Consider the following 21,332-nt stretch of genomic DNA (forward strand, 5'->3'; position numbering starts at 1 on the left):
ATCATATTGTTGCCAGGAATGGCAAGAGGTCCATTTGCATAAATCTAGGTAAAGATATGGAAAATTTAATAAATCTTTTGTTTCCCTATATTTCTTCTAATTTTTTTAATGAATAAATAAACTCTTGTGTCAAACAATCTACTTTATTTGGAGTGTCATTGAAGAATTATTTGTTTTCCCTCACGTCTTGTACCCGCTTCGAAGTAGTTACTGAACATAGTCTTTCTGCAAGTCTGTAGCCATTTACTTATCTGTTATAATACACTGACGTGCATACCTGATAGCTATTACAAATTATAAAAATGCGCATAATGATGCACTATTCTAGACTATCTGTTCCAAGGGACCACAACAATTCGCTCCGAGGTACGAGAGAGAAACTCCACATGGGATCCCAATGGAAAAGACCTAGCTATGACTTTGAATACCAGGATCTGTTTTCTTTGTCAGAAAGATATTGTAACTCGTAGGAATTACAAGAAAGTAGATTGAGATATTGAAGAAAAGCTCTTACGACTGAATCTTCCCGTCCCCGCCGCCGGGTCAGGCCTGCCTGTATATGCTGGAACTCAAGATACACCAGCTCTAAGTCTAACCACCGCCAACTACATTTGTCGATCGTGTCTCAATAAGTTAAATACAGCGTACTGATTTCAAGATACAGTCACAAACACCAACACCAAAAGCTGTCTCACAAACTGGAAGTCCTACCACTAAAAGTCCTACCCTCTGCTTTAAGAGGATGCAAACTTCATCAGTGGTTGACCAATCCACCAGTACTAGCATAGCCAGATTTCACAAAATCTTAGATGCCAGCAATAAAGGGCCGGGGCAGTCCTCTCACAACAGATCAATGGAAGGAGCATGTGATTGCATATGCAAGTCAGCAAATTAGGAAAGCAGAGAGGAATGACAACTACAGTGCTTTCAAGCTTGGGCTATTGGCACTGAAATGGGAAAAATTAAAGAATTATTTACTTGAATCTGTGGTAGATGTGTTCACTGATCACAACCCATTGGTGCATCAGGAAAGTGCATCTCTCAGTGAGAGAAAGCAGAGATGGGTAGCAAAACTTGCTAACTGTACACTGATGATTCATGATAGACCGGGATGCTTCAACACAAATGCAGACATTCTTTACTGTCTGGAGCCCCATACAGAGCCAAAGAGGGATGTGAAACGCAGGATGAAAGCATCGTCAGGGCATATCTGGGACCAAAGTATGATAGCTTGGAAGATGAGGAAGAAGGCCATGTCTGTGGAATAGAGGTAGACCTGCATGGGAGCCCAATAGTGATAAGCATTTCAGCAGATAATCTAGAGAGAGAACAATGTCAAGATCCAGAAATTTCCAAAGTTCTGGAATTCTTCAAGGGGGGGAATAAATCCAATGACTTCCCAGCAGGCGGGAATGGACTTATTTTTTTAATTTATTCTTTTTAATCCCAAGTAAAAACCATAAACAGAACACAGTGCGCTTAGAAACACCAGTAGTGCCTTATAAATGTTATGTATTATTATAATTATTATTATGCTGCGAAGATCACCTTGCTCATGTTAGAGAAGTTATGGTATAGCTAAGATGTGCTGTTATAACAGCTAACCCAAGCAAATGTAAATTTGCCAGCAAGGGGTCCGTTACTTGGGATTTGTTTTGAGAGGGGACACTGTCGAGCCAGAACCAGCCAAGATCGAGGCACTCATCAACTAGTCACGACCGGTTATGAAAACCGATAGAAGAGCATTTCTGGGGTTAACTGGGTATTACCGTAAATTCATCCCTAATTACAGTAAGGTAGTAGCCCCGTCAACAGGATCTTACTAGACAGGATGAACCAAAGCTTTTTAAGTGGAATGAGAATTGTACCAAGACATTTCAGGCACTTCAAACAGTCCCATCTAGCACACCTGTGCTCAAGAACCCAAATTTTTATAAAGAGTGTTACTTTTAAAAAGGTATGTTAAGTAATATCTGATGTTATCATAACCAACCACCAGCCTTGTCTTATCATGTACTAAGAAGACCTCACAATTTTCTAAACCGCCGGTCTAATCATGAGACTATGAACATTATGAATGCTCTGTGAGGTGAAGGTGAATCGTGCAACCAAAATTTATTCTGAATATGAAAACAAAGCCATCATCCTACTTCAAGAAAGGGCAAGGTAGATAACATAGGATCAATTTCAAAAGAAATTTAAAATAGAGGGTTGTGCAATACCCTATGCACAGTCACTAGGACTTATTATCACAAAAAGCATCACGTAATGTCAAGTAATTCTATTGAAAAATTGATTTCATTTTGCATTTCTTTTCATGTCTAAATGTTAGCGATTAATGGTTTAGAATGACTTATTATTGTTATGATAAATAGTGTCATTTTTTTTGTTCTTTAAGATAAGATTCAAAACCGCTTCAGTTTTCTACAGTATATTCACTGCTTTTAAGGTGATATACTTTTGTTCTTGGGTTTCATATGCATATTAATGATTTGTTTCAGAACCTTGATAAATTTGTTAGTTATGGACAGTAATTTCCATATTTCGATTTATATGAACATAATTCAGTAATCAAGTCATTTGATCAGGTTTAATTAATCCTTGAACCTCTTGCGCTATGGATTTAATACAAATCTTAATTCACGTTAATTCATTTTCATTAATGTCCATGGTTTATATGTACATTTAAGAATATTTTTGCAGATGTGGTCAGTTAAATCTATGTTTAATATATCTAATTCAAGTATGTATGAGGATGTTTCATCTCATAAGGTGTATCTAATGTAAGAGTAAAATACTAATTCAAATACACAAGTATGTTAAATTGTACATCGCTAGACCATGGATATATTCAGTCAGTCATATTACCCATTTTACAATACCTATTTAACTTAATGCAAACTGCATCTAAAGCCACATACAAAAGATTCCTTCAGAGTAATCTTCTCCTACACATTTGTTCATGTAGCTCTTTGTTGACTACTCTTTGTAACATTAACACAGAGTTTGTTCCAGACCTGCCTTTGTAATAGTTAATAGAGTTGTGTGTTTAGGCAGAAAACTTTTTTCATAAGCTCTAAGGGTTAGGCATCTCCTCTTTGAATATAAATAAGATATAATATTCTTTGGGTCCAATTCCTAGTCTTCAGACTACAACCTTCATAAGCTCTTTGAGGCCTTTACAGGGGAGTGCCCAAGTCTATACTTAGCAACAGATTTATTTATGTACCTTTGATCAGTTGAAATAAAAGACTTGCCTACCATGCTATCTTGAGTAAACATCTATAATTTAAGAGTGTTACAAAAGTTATAAGAGCATAGTCTGTAATAATATATCAGTAGTATTTTTCTTTTCTGAAAATCAAGCCTATGCTTACTGATTTGCACAAGGTGGCAGCTGCAACATGTTCTTCACTATTTGCAAACCCCTTTACATAAGATTGTAATTATATCAATACCCTGTTGTTCCATCCAAGATAATGGCCTCAATTCATCTTTCCAGAACTTTGACATAATTATTCCTTGGCTACAAACCAATAACTAACAAGAAAACACCTAGCTTACATCGGTTATTCAGAGGCATTCCCTGCCCTATCATTCAGGGGCCAAGTACTACGATGATGCCATTGATGTGTTCATGTCTGCTGGTTGCCAATTTCGTTATGTTTGTTGGGGACAGCAGAAGCAACTTTATCATCTCTGATGAGTACACATCCACTTTCTTTTCAATGCATCCTAGTATAGGTCAATTTCTGGATTTGAAATAAAAATAAGTATGTTTTTTAATGTACAGTGACAAGGTGCTAAGATGGTGTTATCATGATAGAGGAGTCTCATATTATATACAAGGCAAAAGCGATTTTGTGTCTCGCCCACTTATAGAAATAATCAGAAATATCGTGATTTGCGAGGGCACGCGATAGAATTGTATTAAAACTGGGAAAGAATAACACTTGTCCTAAGAGCCTTGTACATAAAATTTAATGTTGACCTGAAAAAGACCTTTGACCTTACCATGTGATCTCTGACTGCAGCATAATATGCAGGTCGCCCAAGTACATCTACCATCCAAGTTTGGTTGAAAAGTGACTTACGGTTGCGGAGTTAGGTGTCTTAAGAGAGTCTTGCATTTAAACTTTAACATTGCCCTGAAAATGACCTTTGACCTGACCATGTGACCTCCCACTGCAGCATAACATGCAGGTCCCCCAAGTCCATCTATCATCCAAGTTTGGTTGAAAGGTGACTTACGGTTGCGGAGTTGGGTGTCATAAGAGAGTCTTGCATGTAAACTTTAACGTTGACCTGAAAATGACCTTTGACCTTACCATGTGACCTCCGACTGCAGCATAACATGCAGGTCCCCCAAGTCCATCTACCATCCAAGTTTGGTTGAAAGTGACTTACGGTTGTGAAGTTATGTGTCATGAGGTTTTTGACGGATGGACGACGGACGACATTTGGATCCCTAAGTCTCGCCTTCACCTCTGGTGGGCGAGACAACAAAGCAGTATTAACCATACTGTTATCCAATGTTTACAAATCCTAAACACACACATTATAAACTTAGAGACAGACTCCATTATCACATTTAAAAGTACAAGATATGAATATTTTGTAAAGACCAGTATTTTTGATTTCCCGTTTGTCTTAATCACAAGTTTAGATTTAATTAAATTATAGAAGTAAAAATAATCAATTTTTCTTTAGACCTATAATTCAAAATTCATAAACTCAGTTATTTTTTTCTAGAAGATTCAATTTAGGTAAGTTTTCTTTAGGAGTTCAGCTTCTTTGAATGTTATACTCACATTTCATTGATGTTGGTGAAGTTAACTCAGCATCCCAAAGTCTCAATAAGATTAAGGTATCTCTTTCTCAACATATGTGCTTCTGTTTTAGGTTGCCGTTGGCGAGTGAAAATCCCCTTCCGATTTCCTGCTACCCTTTTTGTGCCTAAAAAAAAGAAGGAACATATGAATCATTGTCTTTACATTCTTCCAATAAAGAAGGTTTACTTTATTTCCATGAACTTACAAATACATAAAAACATCTAAAAAATTAAGATGTTACATTTAGATAGTTAAGCCTGCTATCAAAGTAAAATGGAATTCTTTTTTACAGTAAAAGCAAAAACATTATCAATCATAGAAGGGGGTTACATTATGACTAAATTGCCAGAAATTATAGCCACACATTACCAGCTGATCACATAACTGCTTGATTTTATAATTCTGATATTTCATTCTTAAAAATGAGACCACAAAGTTGAATAATCACAAAATCAGCTGTTGACATGTTTTGATAATACCTTGCACTAGTATAATGCATAGAAAAGTGCATGTTTCAAAGAATTTTCTCACCTTGTTGTGTATTGAAGTCAGCAAAGTTCCATACCAATTCACCAATAAAGAAGTCCTGTCGAAGCTTATCAAAAGACATGTGATAGTTTCCCAGCATCTCTACCTGATATTCCTCTGTGAACATGACTGCTGGAGACTGAATTGACGAAGATAAACCATGATATTCTCATTAAATAAATGTCCAGTATTGTGAACATATTTGTTTTTTTTTCTATCTCATGAGATGCAAGAAGAGGCCAAACACAGAGGCCCGAATTCACAAAGGTGGTTTTGAAAACCCACGGTTGAGTCCATGGTTTATGCAGATTTCCTGTAAAAATTACACTTAATTTTGCGCGTATCGGGCGAGTGTATAACAAATGTCCAATGCTAATGCGCGTTTGTCACAGTGCGCCAAATTGATGCCTGTTACCATGGTTAGATATGCTTTATTATTCACGAGTCCACTGTTTGAAGAGTGGACTCATTATTAAAAACAGTGGGCTCATAAATACATGAATAACAGCATGGATATGGCAACAAGCATGAATTTGGCACACTGTGACAAAAGTGTGTATCAGCATTGGAAATTTTTTATACACATGCCCGATACGCTCTATAATTAAGTGTTATTTATACAGGAAATCTGTATAAACCATGGACTCAACCGCGAGTTTTCAAAATCGCCTTTCTGAATCCGGGCCTAAGTTACTTGAAATTGTTCCCCCATGATCAAAATGTATTATGAATGAAAAGAATGTGACAATATGCTGAACCTCAGATAAATATTCATTCAAATATATACCTGCATAAGATGATTTGTGTTTGTTATATTTACTTATTATAACCTGATAGCTTGTGTAGGCAAATAATATAAAGCTTTTTTAAAATTTTTTTTTTTCACATGGATTCATTTCCTGATGAAATTGATGAATTGCACAACATCAGACTCACATTCTAATGAATTTTCAACTTTGTTGTACTCACCATATGAAATCCAGCAATAGTTCCTGCTCCGTATTCTGTTTGTATGACAGGTTTCTTGTAGTAATCATGCCAGGTGGACAGGTAATTATTGACCTGAAGGGTCACGACCTCTAGATGACCTGGATGACTGTACCATGAGAAGTAGCTATTCAGACACAAAACATCCACAAACTTGGCCTATAGTTCAAAACAGAAAAAAAAGAAGACTCTATTGACACTTTGTTTCAATTTGTACACAAATAGCATGTCAAAACAATTTTATTGTGTTTTTAGGACTCTTTGTAGAACAAGTTAACTTGTGCATTTTTAGTTTGAATTGATCATTAATCACTAAAAGTGGTAGCCTCAAGGTGTGAATATAAGAAATGATGTGCTTATAATCTTTGAACGTTCATCCTTCATCTAAGGGAATTTGCAGAATTTTCTTTCTTTCATTGGGTGTACCAAAGAAAATACAATGCTGACTAGTGACATACATATTATCATTATTCAACCAATAATATTAAATCACTAAAAGTGCACATCATTCGAACTTGAATATATACATTTACTACAAAGAGTCAGAAAACACAAAGTACTTGCTATTTGTGTGTATAATCTAATTGAGAATGCTGGTATACACACAATATTTCTGATTTTCTAACATTTTTTTATCAGACTATTTTTTCATTCTTTTCATTTGACCCATCCAGAAACATTACTAGGATTATCTACAAAGAATTGTCTTGACAATGTGGGATTGGTACCTTGCTTGATCACATATACCATATATTATAAATTTCAAATGTAATACATGTATCTGTAATTGTTGAGAAAAATAGTGAATATGAGAGAAATAATTTAAAGTAAAAGCAAAATAAACCCTTCAAACTATTTAGAAAATAAGAAGACCTACTGCATGATCTTTTTCTGGTGGGTGTCCATTTGCAACGAATGTGACAGGTCGATGTGGATCCAATTTTCTTGTGTACGCAATTACATTCCTGCAAATTGAATACACATGGGTTACGTTAACATATTCTGATTGCTCAAGATATTCCATAGGATATTCTGCTAACAAAATTTTTGTGAATTATCAAAAAAATTATTACACTTGTCAATCAAAACAAGCAAGGCAAATAATATCAATTATAATTGACATCATTGTAAAAATAAAAATTAATCAGTAAAGACATTCCTAAATGAATCTAGATCTAACTATATTTGATAATAATATGCTAACCTCATACATCAGCGCTATTACCCTGGCTTTAGCATGGCTACCATGATTGGATGCTCCAGTATTCAAGGAATTTTATCCTACCATTTACCCACTACACCTGAGTAGAGAGTGGTAAATGTAGATAAGCACCTTGCCAATGGACGAAAGTGCTGTGGTGGGGCATGAACCCCGGACTTTGTGGTTCAAAGTCAGGAGACTTTTCCACTGAGCCACAACACCTCTACTCCTTAATTCTGAGTCGACCGCACGTACAGGGAATATTTTCACACTCAGTTCAAATGCTCCACTTGACATCTTTTAATCCCATCTAAATTTGACTAAAAGTCAAAGCTATTTCATTAATATATCCTATTTGGATTCTAGACAGCCAAACATACATAGCAAACAAGAATAAAACCTAAAATGGAAAGTAGGCTAGTCTCTATTCCCAACACAAATTAATATTGGCTTCTAGAGTTATCTAAAAAAAAAAAATGTTTTCTAAATCAATAAGATGAGGGGTAGGAGAAGGGGTGAGTCATAATGAAGCAACCACACTGCTTTTGGAATCAGTGTTGTTACCAACATTACATTTTGTCTATTAGTTTATTCAATAACATCATGTACACAATTTGGTAGCCTTTCTTTACCTTCTGTGTGCAATGTGCATCATAATACAGGGATGTTCCAAGTTTTCTCAAATATTCATTATTCATTCATAATCATTAAAGATAATCCTCTGTTTCATTTGTATGTCTACAGCATAACTGGAGCGGATCAGACCAGCTGAGTCGCCGAATTTCTAGGACTGATTTTACATGTTAGCTATCAATCAGAACTAGGCATGTACAAGAGCAATTTCAGAGCAGACCAGAGAGAAATTGCATGTCGCTCATGTGTATTTTCAACCCTGAAGTGTTCATTCACTGGAATATTTGGGACTTGCACAAAGAACATCCCAATGTCATCTCAAGGCCTACATTTTATAAATGGTTATGGTTTTAGGATAATGATTAGCAACCTGCCTTTAAAACAATTTCATATATCTAACTGCAAATTCAAATGGATGATTCGTGACTTACTCAAAGTATGGTCCAGTAACATCCAGAGTTGTGAATGGTTCATTGGCCACTGACCACATGACCACTGATGGACGGTTTTTATCCCTTCGTACCAACTCTGACATAACTTCATGATGATGCTCCAAGGTGGCATTTACAAAATTATCACGCCTGGAAAAGAAGAATATAGCATCCAATTTATATTTTGCATCCAATTCAAAGTTACACATCATGACTGGGTCTTCTTTACATTGATTGGAGTTGCTTTCAGTCTCTGGCTTTTAGACTTAAAAAAAAATGCATTGCTGAGAATAATCCTTATTCATACGTAAAGCCATCATGTCTCCTAACTTTCTGTCCTCTATCCAGATTCAACAAACTTCCTGAACTTGATCAAAAGTTACTATTTCATTCTTTACAAAACACAGTGAGATTGAAACTTGCACCTCCTTCAGTACAGATATTGCTACTTTGTGCCAAATATGAAATATGCTTATGGGAGATTCAGTTGGCTACAGTGTATGCAGCTCTCTTTCAAACAGAAACTATCTATATTGGATAGCTGAGGGGCTACAAAGCCCTCTAAATCCTGCCACAACATATTTACTCTTTCAATACTTAAACTAAAGCCCAAAATAACAATGAACACAATAGCTCATTGTTACAGCCATAGGCTTCCAAAGCAGCCAGAACAAAAAACAAAAAGAGATTCCAACTTCAGGATAAGCTAAACAATAATGGTATAGGTATCCTCAAGAGTTGAGTTAAAAAAGGAAAGAAAAAGATCAGTGGATACAAAGATAATACCAAATTGAGTCTTAGTATATGATATGGTAGAGATGAATACACTAATTATTAGTCATTGAAAACAAACTCTTCTACACAAATATCATAATGACGAGGATTATACAACAGGCCTAACCTGGAGGTGACTTGAAATTCAGTGGATGCATTCAAAAGATCTCAAAGGGAATTGCGAGGGTGTACAACACTATTCATGGACACCACTGAACCTAGTAATGAACACAAAGCATAACCTCATTGCTGATTTAGCTAACTCTGCCTCACTGACTTGATTATTATTCATGTCATGTACAAATTATAACCGAGAGCAGCCTGTTAAATTTCAAATTGAAGCATACTAATTGAAAACCTGAATGAACAAGCAAGGATTATCAAAGCATTACAAATATGCTTCAGTGATTACAGAATAGTATGAAAATTATAACAATTTGCCAGATTGGTCATATTCTGTTCATTCACAAATGAACATGTTTCCCAATATGGATTGAATCAAAGGATGTTTTGCCTTAGGATCTCCGAAAAGAAAGAAACTGAAATGTAAAAATACATGCATTCATTATACCAAAGGGTTTCAATTATTTTGCATGCAAATGTAAAAATTTCCCCTTTGTGGTGCAATGCATCAATCTACTGCACAATCGAGACTAAAGTGAGGCAGCAGACAGATTATTTTTCAACTTCTTCAATCATCAAGCAATTCATTCATGAATTTGTTGCCATGTCAACAATAATATGAACATTGATTTTGACAGTTCTTGGAAGAATGTATTCAAACCTTTCACCAAGGTTATCACTGCAAGTGAAACAGAGTGGCAGCAATTAGAATGGGTTTAGAGAACAAAGACTAAATGATTCCTTTCAAAAATGGGTTGATTAAAATTCATAGACTTACAAATGCATGCCAACAGCGGGGCTCTCATCAATCACCACAATACCATGCCTGTCACAGAGGTTCATGATCTCTTCAGAGTATGGGTAATGACTCGTCCGAAAGGCATTTGCTCCAAGCCACTTCAAGAGGTTGATGTCTTTGATGATGAGGGGCAAGTCAAAGCCTTTACCTCTTATCTAAACAACAGATAGCCAGACATATAAATTGTATGATACATCTATACTACCAATATCTTAAAGAGAAAAGGTTTCACTGGCACATTTGTTTTGGTTAAAACAAAAACTACATCAATGTGTGTCAGAGGTGATTTTCAATTCATCATGAGAAAAAATGTCTATCCTGAGGCACAAGGAATTGTCACATCCACCATATTCAGTGGTGGTGATGCAAGATGGTACTTGTAGTGATTTAAGACTTCTATTTATATCTAAGTAGCTGTTTGTAATATACCGGTACATGTATACAATTTTGTATCCAAAGGAACTGTTGCTGCGCTAGCGCCATGAGCGTCTCTGGACGGTGTGTGCGCTCAAAAAGATATCACTATTATTATTATTTAGAACTGGTTATTCCTGCATTGTTATAATAAAGTGCTGACTCTGCTGTCACTATCACTTCTGTGAGTTTTGCTCATGTTCCAATCATATGTTCTATTTTTTGTGCATTCTTTGTCTGTATAGAACTCTGTTCTTATGACATTCAATTTACCAACTGCAAGTAAATACACAATTAAATTAGTGTAGTAAGAATGTACATTACAGGATACAAGCAGGAATGCCAACAATATGAATTTAAATTGGTGCCAATAGCCAACCAGAGTCGACAGAAGCTAGCCAACACCATACTACTCTCATTGTTGATATTTAATTCTTACATCTGCATCTTCATGTTTGTTGACTCCATGGAAATAGAATGGTTTATCGTTGATCAGGAACTGTTTACTAGTGACTTTGACTGTGCGGATACCAACAGGAAGACGATAAACATCAATTATGCCTTCAAAGGAAACCGAAACCTTCAAAAGAAACAGAAAAGAGAGACATGAGAAATTCCATTGAAATTCAAATAAAATCAATGCACATCAACAAGTGTCTAGAACATCACATACATATTTCTAGTAATCTAACCTCTACATCAAGTGTGTCTGCGACTTTGATCATATGCAATTTAAGTGTTTCATAATATACCAACCAGCTTACCAAGTGAGTTAGAAAAAACTTCTACTGCCTTGCCTTTCATTTATTGCCATGTTTCCATTCAAAAGGTATGCACACCTGTAACTACATTCCTCAGATAATTGCCTTACCTTGAGTGTGTAGAGATAGGCTGAGTCATTATGCATCGTGTACGGCCACCACAGTTTTGCATCATTAACCACAAGCAGTCCATTCAGCTTTGTACTTGATGCTACAATATTGCCTAATCTATCAATTAGGTCAACATCTGCTGTCACTTTTGATGCTGGTGCTCCACCAACTGTAACATTGAACATCACCTGACCTGCAAACAATAAGTACAAGTGAAATGAAAATGATTCATTATCATCGATTGTTTGTAATTTTTTATTTTAAGGCATCTACAGACCTCAATTTTTAATAAAAAATATTATTATTTATCACGAGAGGCGTGATTGGCTCTCCCACGTGAAGCTCCACTTGCATGCAAAACCTGTTGCGTGTGTACGTTTTCTCCACACTGTCACTGAATACTTCGATCACGAAATGAAAGAAAACCCAGAATTTTATCTAGATTTGGATTTTCAAATTGATGATTTTAAAGATGAAGAGAATGATGATGAAGTGAACAACAAAGTGACGTAGTTGGAGGTAAATTGGGGGAACTACGCCAATGATGATGAAAATTCAACTTGCATGACGATCACAAGTCATGTAATGCGGATTCACTACCAACTCATGCAGCTGCTGCTACAAGTGCTAGCTTCACCGCATGGGTCAAATTGAATTCATGAAAATGAATAACCACATCCAGACAGAGTCTATCATAAGAAGGAAAATAATGATATAACTGTACTTACAAACAAGTGAATAATCTGAACCTGAAGGCAAATCAACTCAACGAATATCAGCAGACGATATGGCATATGCACCGACGATAAACTTAATGTGGCTGGGATAGATTGTCACTCGTACTGTTAGATGTAACTTTTATCTCATTAATTTGACAAAATTACGAAACTCAGGAATTATTTATCTATATAAAAATATAGTAACATCTCTTATCATTTTTTTAATTACGATAAAACCTTTTTTGAAGGAAAACGTTGAGGTAAATTAAAATTAGATGTAAAAGATCATCCCCATTTATGCGTATGCCCTGTGTTAAGCTAGCACTTCCAGCTGCATGAATTGGTAGCAAATCGGCATGTACATGACTTGTGATCGTGTTGCAATTTGAATTTTCATCATCATCATCGGCGTCATTCCCCCAATTTACCTCCAACTACGTCACTGTGTTGTTCACTTCATCATCATTCTCTTCATCTTTAAAATCATCAGTTTGAAAATCCAAATCAAGTTAAAATTCTGGGTTTTCTTTCATTTTGGGATCAAAGTATTCAGTGATAATGTGGAGAAAACGTACCCTCGCAACAGGTTTTGCATGCAAGTGGAGCTTCATGTGGGAGAGCCAATCACGCCTCTCGTACAGACAGTGATGTCATAAAAAATCCCCAATTTCGCAGACGTAATTCTGCGTGTTTGAAGCATTCAGAGAGAGAACTTTAAACTATCAATTAACTGAGTTTCATCGGTCTCCATGATAAATGATGTAAACCATCGTGTTCTCCTTATTTTCTTCTTTATTTGGATATATGATTCTCCATTTTTACGATTTTCAATATATTTCTACTTTAAGTGCTAAGTGTCTCACCTGTTGTGTCTATATAATGTGTAACAACATCAATGTCATCAATATAGACGTTAGGAGTCGTATAGAGTTTGACAGATCGCTGGATCCCACCATAGTTAAAGAAGTCAAATTGGTAGCTCAGCTCAAAATAATTGGGTGGATACCTACATAAAAGAGAGAGATGCAAATCATAAATCTAACTTATTGAACTAAATCGAATTAGTAACAACAGCTCTAATGTACATAGTAGGCAGTGGACATAATAACAATAATGACATTAATAGGCATCTATATTATGCAATCTATCTAGAAATATTATATTCAAAGGTTCAAAAAAAAATTTTAACAAGCACATCAATGATGTGGAGCTCATCCGGCATCTTGCAACACAATTTAACACAATTTTAATTTCAGCCCAGTTGACATTGTAGTGAATTATATTAGTGACATAAATTGAGGATATAGAATTGAAATTGATGAAGAAATGACATAAAAGCATTTTTTGTGATCTATGAATAAATTTCATATGAATTAAGTATTAATAATTATCTAGTCAAAGTTTCTTAACTCTGTTTAGAACTTTGGTGAACCTAATATAGCTCTCTGCTGGAACAAAAATAACCAAAATCAATCAACAAATAATTAAGTATTTTTGTGACTTTTGAAAACATATGAATAAATTAGCATATTTAATGAGTTTCAAAATTCCATGTTGAAATTTTGTATCACCACCTTGAACTATCATATAAGGCAAACAAAATTGAAATTGATCAACAAATGAAGAAGAAAAAACATTTTTTTGTGATTTATAAATAAATTTTGCATAAATTGGAATTAATAATTTTCCAGACAAAATTTCAAAGTTTTGTGTACAAGTTTGGTGAACCTCATGCAGCTCTACCAGATGGAAGAAAAAAAATCAAAATCTGTCAACAAATAAAGAAGAAGAGGCATTTTCTGTGATTTATGAATAAATTTTGCATAAATTAGCATAAATAATTTTCTACTGAAAATTTCAAAATTCTGTGTAAAAGTTTGGTGGGCCTCATGAAGTTCTACCAGATGGAGGAAACTAGCACATCAATGATGTGGAGCTCATCCGGCATCTTGCAACGAAATTTAATACAATTTTAATTTCAGCCCAGTTGACACTGTAGTGAATTATACTGGTGACATAGATTGAGGATATAGAATTGAAATTGATGAAGAAATGACATAAAAGCATTTTTTGTGATCTATGAATAAATTTCATATAAATTAAGCATAAATAACTTTCTAGTCAAAATTTCTTAACTCTGTGTAGAACCTCAGTGAACCTCATGTAGCTCTCAGATGGAACAAAAATAATCAAAATCAATTAACAAATAAATAAGTAATTATTTGGGAGTTTTGAAAATATAATAAATTAGCATATTTAATGAATTTTTGAAATAAAGAAGAAGCATTTTTGTGAATTTTGAAAAATGCACATAAATTAGCATATTTGATGAATTTCAAAATTCTGTGTAGAAGTTTTGAATTCCCCACCTAGTGCTATCATATAAAGCAAACAGAATTGAAATCGGACTTGAAATGGCGAAGTAGTAGCATTTTGAAATTGTAGACGGACGACGGACGCCACGCCACGGTATAAGCTCATCTTAAGAGAGCTTGGATATAAAAGTGACTTAGTGACAAGAAATGTTAGGAAAGATGAGAATTTAGTTTGAATTTGAAAGTCACTATGGATGAAATATTATGAGAAACTAAGAGAAACATAACTTTCTTAGTTTAAATCAAATTTTTACCAAATTCCACTGCTATGCTTTGTTTAATTTTAAATCGCGTTTGTTAAAAGTGCAATCACAAGCATTTCTGAATAAAGATTTAGTCTATTAACTCACATTGTTGGGTCATCATAGTGTGTTACTGCCCCCGGTGGTAGAGTGTTAGGAGACAAGGTATTATTCACAGCAACTGTAATCATGTTGGGTTGCCCATAGGAGAGATGAGCTGTTATCTCTGCTTCAAAAGGTAGATGACCACCAGAATGCCTCACCACTTCTTGTGTGTTAAACCACTGCAAATTGGACGAGAGATTTATTATCTTGTTATCAAGCAACAAAAAACATGACAAACACTTTAAGTGTGAAACAATCCCCTGTACAACTTAGAAGTGAGAGAAACTGAATCAAGAATAAAGTACATGCAATATAATCGATATTAACATGCTCAAGGACTACACATATATCGGTATCGTACAAACAATCTTTGCTTCTACTCCACAACTTGCTTTCCAACAGAAACTGTCACAATACTTGAATTTTGAATTCTAACTACCCCCGGTAATGGGTACTAATTACATCAGATTAATTTCATTATCGATGTGATGATATCACTACATTTATACTCTGTGAAAAGGAGATGAGATATAATTTAAAAGAGCATTTATAAGAAATTTCCACATTTAATAATTGAAATCATTTCTTTCTAAAGCAAATAACACATGGTACTTACAACAATCGTTTCATAATGGGCACTCTCAAATCGAAGTACAATCCTTTGACCACTGTTTGTCCAAGACTTTGGAGGGTAGAACTCTGTCTCATACCAAACCCAACCTACAAAATCCCTGAGAGAGCCATCTTGAGTGATGTCATTAAAGCTGGATGGTACTGGCATATCTATCACTGGTCCAAACTGTTAATAGGATATTTGGAGGGACGGGAATGATACACACTACTAGTAGATTAAGAAATGTATTTGATAATTCCTTGTTTAGTTTGTTCTTGAACTATTGAAAATAAAAATCAAAATTAAAAATAAAAAAAATCATTTAAAAAATGAAAAAAGACAGCAAAATTCTTTCACAAATATTAGTATTAAAGTCCTACAAGAATTGAATCCTGTACTATATGGTAATTGGTTTGAATAGCAAACACATTCTAATTCTAGCTCTGTAATGATGTGAATGTTGTTGAAAACAAAATTGATATGACATGACACAACATCTGGGATGGAACACTCCTAGTACCAATGAGGTCCAAACATTACATGTATGGACCTCATAGGCGACATCAGTGGAAATGCGGGGTTAGAAATCTTTGAGTACAGGATATTTCGATATTATTTCACAAGTACGCGCTTTATTTGTTATTTTCTTTAAATTATAATTAAGGATCGTAAATACATTGTTCGCAACTACAATAAAATGAAAGATATTAAGGGAAACTTACATTTTGACGACTTTTTCCTGATTTTCTTGGCAGTTGCTCTTCACTTCTGACTCGCGATCAAAGCTGTTATGCAGATCACGTGATACGCTTTCTCGTCAGGTGATCGGTTGGTTATTCTTTTCGCCAGACGTTGATAATGATATATTTCATAACGCTAGCATTCATCGCAAATTCAGGTGAAAGCGATTGGAGTTAACAGCGCAAGCTTTAAATTTTTCAAAAAATAAAGTTTAATTTATTGCATAAGTTTCGCGCCGGACATGAAGGATCATTTGGTCCCATATTGGCGTAATTAATGCATAACAACGGGGGGGGGGGGGGGGGGGGGGTGTCCCTACCACTTCAACGACTATAGCCAGAAATTATGATTTTTTTTTTCTCTCCTAGCTTTTTTAACCAAAATACCCCCCCCCCCAAAAAAAAAAGGGAACTAGTGTTAAAGAGAAAGAGAATTATGATAGAGGAACACAAAATACTTTATTTTTTCAGCTTTTATTTATTCGACTTATAATCCCATAATCAAATATTAAATGGGGCTTCCACAGTTTTTTAAGCCCGGGGGCCACTCACATTGACGAGTGGATACCATATGCGCAACCAAAAAAAAAATCTTTTTCACTATAGGGCACGTTACGTACGTAACGTGATAAGGGTGTCAAAAACACAAAAACAATGAAAAAGGGGTATATCTATTTCGCTAGGAAAATTATGTGTTTAGGGTCGAATTTGAGGGGATGATAAAACAAGATTAAAATGTTTTATAAAGGATGTCCTTGTTTTCCCCAACACTTTGTGTTTAGAGTCCAATTTGCGCAAGGTGTAGAAGCTAGGTGGGGTCGTACTAAGCCAAATAAGGTAAAAAAGCCGAAGACCGAAGGACCCGTAACAATAAACATTCCTGTACTTGTTTAGGGGTCATTTCAGGGAATATTTAAAGAGTATCGTCTTGTTTCCAATTCTTGTCAAGGGTACAGTACACGTCAATACTTGTTAAGGGGTGCATTTTCAGAATCAGGAAATTACGTGTTTAGGGTGCTTTTTGAGACCCCATGATCGCGCATGGTATCCACTCGTGAATAGAAGTGGCCCCCGGCTTTTAAAGTCAATTCATAAAAATATTCCTCCTCGGGATTTGAGCTTTCTTTCATGAAATATCAATCTTTTTCGTGATTACCAAAAATACTTAAAATGTCATTTTTTTTATCTTTGTATAAAGCTTTAGCTCATGCGTTGCGCCTGCAATATTTTAATGTTGAGATACAACTTTATGCTTTTAATGAATTCCAAAAAACACTAAATTCTCAGATCATTTGTCGCAATCGAATGATTGGAAATGAATGATTAATACATGTAAGTTTCATGAATAATGTTTAAAATGCGTCTCTCTATCAGTTTTGAATATTTAAAAAAAAATGCCACTCGTGCTTTTTGCTCGCAATATTTTGATTAGTAAGAAGTTCTTGTATATGCGAGTTTGATAGATAAATAGAGAGAGAGGGGGAGGGTCCCTCAGCTACTTGTCCTCGCTCATTCCATTTTTTTTTATTATGCTCGTACGTGTTGTGAGGTTTTCAAAGTCTTCTTTTTCTCACCCTTTTTATTGTCTCGGAGCTTCCCTCTATTTCTTTGCTACGATGTATAGCCCTTCTTACTTGTTTCAATTCTTTTATGTTCTCATTTCACTGAAAACATGATTATAAACTGACGTAGAAGACTTTACAACAAAATTTTGATATTGTTTTTTCTTGTTTGTTTGGCTTTCTTTTTTTCTTCTCCTCATTTCTTGTTTTTCTTCTTAGTTTCCCTTTCCTTATTTTCTCTTATTTCATTTCATGAGGCATCCGCCAACTTATATACAACAACAAACATATTTAGAGGCCGATATCCAGTGAGGGGGCGTGGTGGTATGCCCCTCTAAAAAGGAGGAAAATAGGAAGGAAAAAAAGAAGGGAAGGGGAAAAAATAAGAAAAAAAGAAAGACGATGATGGCAATGATGATGATGATGAAAATTATCTTGGTGAAGATGATAGTGGTGGTGATGGTGATGATGATGATGATGATAATGATGGTGGTAGTGGTGATGAAGATGAGAATGAAGTTGGTGACGATGCTATGATGATGATGACTAGATGTAATTTTGTCTTTAAAAAAATAATAGTGCACCGCTTTTCCTCTTCCCCCAGCCTCCGACGCCCGTGCAGATTCGCAAACAATATCAAGAGTATGTCTACTTGCAAGGGCGGAAATCTCTCCCCAAAGGTAGGGGGACCAGGGGCTGGAAAATTTGACAAACAAACAAACAAAAAAAAGAAGGTTTATCACCCCCTAAAGAAGGTCATCTTAACCAAAAGAAATTTGACAAGCAAAAAAAGGGGGGCATCCCAAAAGTAAGAGCGTCTCTTCCAAAGGTTTTATTTCGATTTTGAATGAAATGACCAAAAATAGTAGGGGGATATTTCATAATGTGCCCCCTACTATTTTGGGTGAGGGGTACATGTCCCCCGGCCCTGGGATTTGCGCCCATGTGGGTGGGGGTGTTGCGCCTCCCTATCGGGATCATATCACAGCGAGTATACACTCTTCCATATGGAAGAGTGTTTACTCGCTGTGATTTCGATCTCACACATATAAAAAAAATAGAACAGCTAAGCCTTGATCACAGGCCAAAATGCCTAACGATTTCTCCGCGGCATTAACAACTCTCGTAAGGGGCGCTCCATTTATAAATAAAGTTGCATGAACAGCTGTCTATGGCGACAAAATCGTAGGCGGAATTGTTGCCAGAAGCGTGGGAATTTGGCAGAAAATTCAAGAAAAGAACCAGTGAGTACCGATTTAACAGTAATTATATATTCATTTACATTTATTGAATCATAAGAATAAAGATTTTTTACGGAAAGAAAGCTTAGTTCTAAGCTAGGGCTGCCCAAATGCGCGTGAGTGGAGTCCCAGTTTCTTAACACGGGTAAGTATTGCGGTGTCGCCTAGAGTGGGATGGAAGAGTGCATATTCCAATAGATACAAGATAATAATATAAATTTAAACATAAAATAATGAGAAATCTTTTTTTTAATGTTCCTAGCAATTGAACTCTTTGATAACAAATATAATTTTGAAACCATAATCCTAGAAATGTGGAGCCGGAGGATTAGCATGTCACAATGTCACATTTCTCACTTTGACAAGTTTTTTATAGTATCAGTGGATGAATTATTGAAAGCAAATGGTTTCATAACAGTTATCAACTGATACCAATGACTAGCCTACTCTCCAAGAGTATTGGGCATTTATTTTTTTGACTAAATAAATTGATGCTATTGGGAATTACACACACTCGAATTTTTGACAGAATAAAGCCATATTTTGGTATGTAATGTATCCAACTTTTCCTTCTTAAATCTCTTAATTAGATTGTTAGATAATTCTTGATAAACCTTCTCCATATTTTTGTTTTCAATTTCAATTCAGTGGAGGGGACATATGGAAGTCTTGCCGCCTATTTGTCACATTGATCATGTTTTAAGATTTTTTTTGAGTGTGTGTTGATTTCAATGTTTCAAATTTCAATGACCCTATACCGACGAGTGTAGCGTGCTTAGCTTACCTCTTTGAGAGACCGAGACCACCACTGACCGTCAAACCCCGCAGAACGCCCGGGCGAGTCATCGGCACGAAACACCCACACTCCATCAAGCGACCTAACTTCACGAGATTCTGAATTTTGTAAGGATAACATTCCTCCTTTGATTTCCGCATTAGGCTTGCATTTAGCCACCCATACTAAAATCAAAATCGTTAAAAATAAATACATGAACCCCATGGCCACACAAAAAACAAAGCGTGATTCCGTATCGTGAACGAGCGCGAAGTTAGAATAGACGAGTACCGGGTACGCTAATAAAAATTTTGATCACATGATCATCAGTGATCACCTGATCGAAATCATGATGTAGAGATGCGCCGTTCGAAGTAATACATGGGACCTTTCGCAATCTTCACCGACGCTAATTTTGGGGTCCCCTTACACAAAAGTTATCGCTTAATCATACACTTGATTTTTAAGATTGATTGTACATTATAGTCAATAGAATCAAACGTAGAAAACTGCTGTACGATCAATGCTAAACTTTGTGTTACAGGGGGGTTACAGGCCCTACAGATCTGCTTTTCGTGTGCAAAATCCTCTCCCGCGACACCCGCACTATACATACATGTATATTATGACTGATGGCTGGAGATATTCGAAATGTAGGACCTAAAATAGATTATGACATGGATAAGAAAGTGGTTTTTCAAACAGATCGAGTACATATTGAATGAGGAAAAACTTACTGAATGAACGCTTAGATATAGATCATTACACTCCATCGAATCGATATTGCATTTAATGTGGATTATTGGTGGATCACTGGCAATTGATTTCATGGGTCAGATCAACCTCTCTAGCCAAAACCATTTCTGTACACAGCATATACATGTACAATACGTTTAAGCACGGACCCTATAGGGTCCATGGTTTGAGCTAACGGGTTTCTTTGTTCTATTGTGTACGCCTTCTACACAAACGATATGCCTCGAGCACACGATGTGAGGGGCATTATGTTTTACATTCCCCAGAAATGGGGATTAGATTCAAATTCCGGGGGGACCACTTCCATTGATGAGTGGATACCATGCGCGACAATGGAGTTTCGAAAAGCACCCTAAACAATGGAAGTAAGTCTTTTTCATATTATGAAAATGCATCTCTTAATTAGTATTTGGATTGTGACACCCTACAAGTATTGGATATGTCAGTATCCCTTTTTCAGCATTTTAAACATCGTTTTGACACCCTTATAACTCTACATAGGTCTATACGTAATGTACTTGCCCACTCTGTCCCCTTTTACGCGTGGTTGCTCTTGGTATCCATTAATCAATGGAAGTGGGCCCCCGGGCGGCCTCTCGAGCTCTAGGAG

At 35.8% G+C, this 21,332-nt stretch overlaps 1 protein-coding gene across 1 annotated transcript; it reads right to left on the minus strand.

Moving 5' to 3' along the window:
* Positions 1-671: 671 nt before the first annotated feature.
* Positions 672-20,268, minus strand: LOC121410721 (beta-glucuronidase-like). Its single transcript, XM_041602990.1, has 13 exons — positions 19,976-20,268; positions 15,652-15,834; positions 15,039-15,214; positions 13,177-13,319; positions 11,594-11,787; positions 11,162-11,302; positions 10,288-10,463; positions 8,613-8,762; positions 7,225-7,312; positions 6,330-6,506; positions 5,364-5,499; positions 4,812-4,956; positions 672-3,752 (listed from the first exon to the last, which is right to left on the minus strand). Exons 1-12 carry the CDS (start codon positions 20,189-20,191, stop codon positions 4,838-4,840), a joined length of 1,899 nt encoding a protein of 632 aa, XP_041458924.1. The 5' UTR covers positions 20,192-20,268; the 3' UTR covers positions 672-3,752; positions 4,812-4,837.
* Between the last annotated feature and the right edge of the window lie 1,064 nt (positions 20,269-21,332).

This window comes from Lytechinus variegatus, chromosome 3 (genome assembly GCF_018143015.1).
Source record: "Lytechinus variegatus isolate NC3 chromosome 3, Lvar_3.0, whole genome shotgun sequence".
NCBI lineage: Eukaryota > Metazoa > Echinodermata > Echinoidea > Temnopleuroida > Toxopneustidae > Lytechinus > Lytechinus variegatus.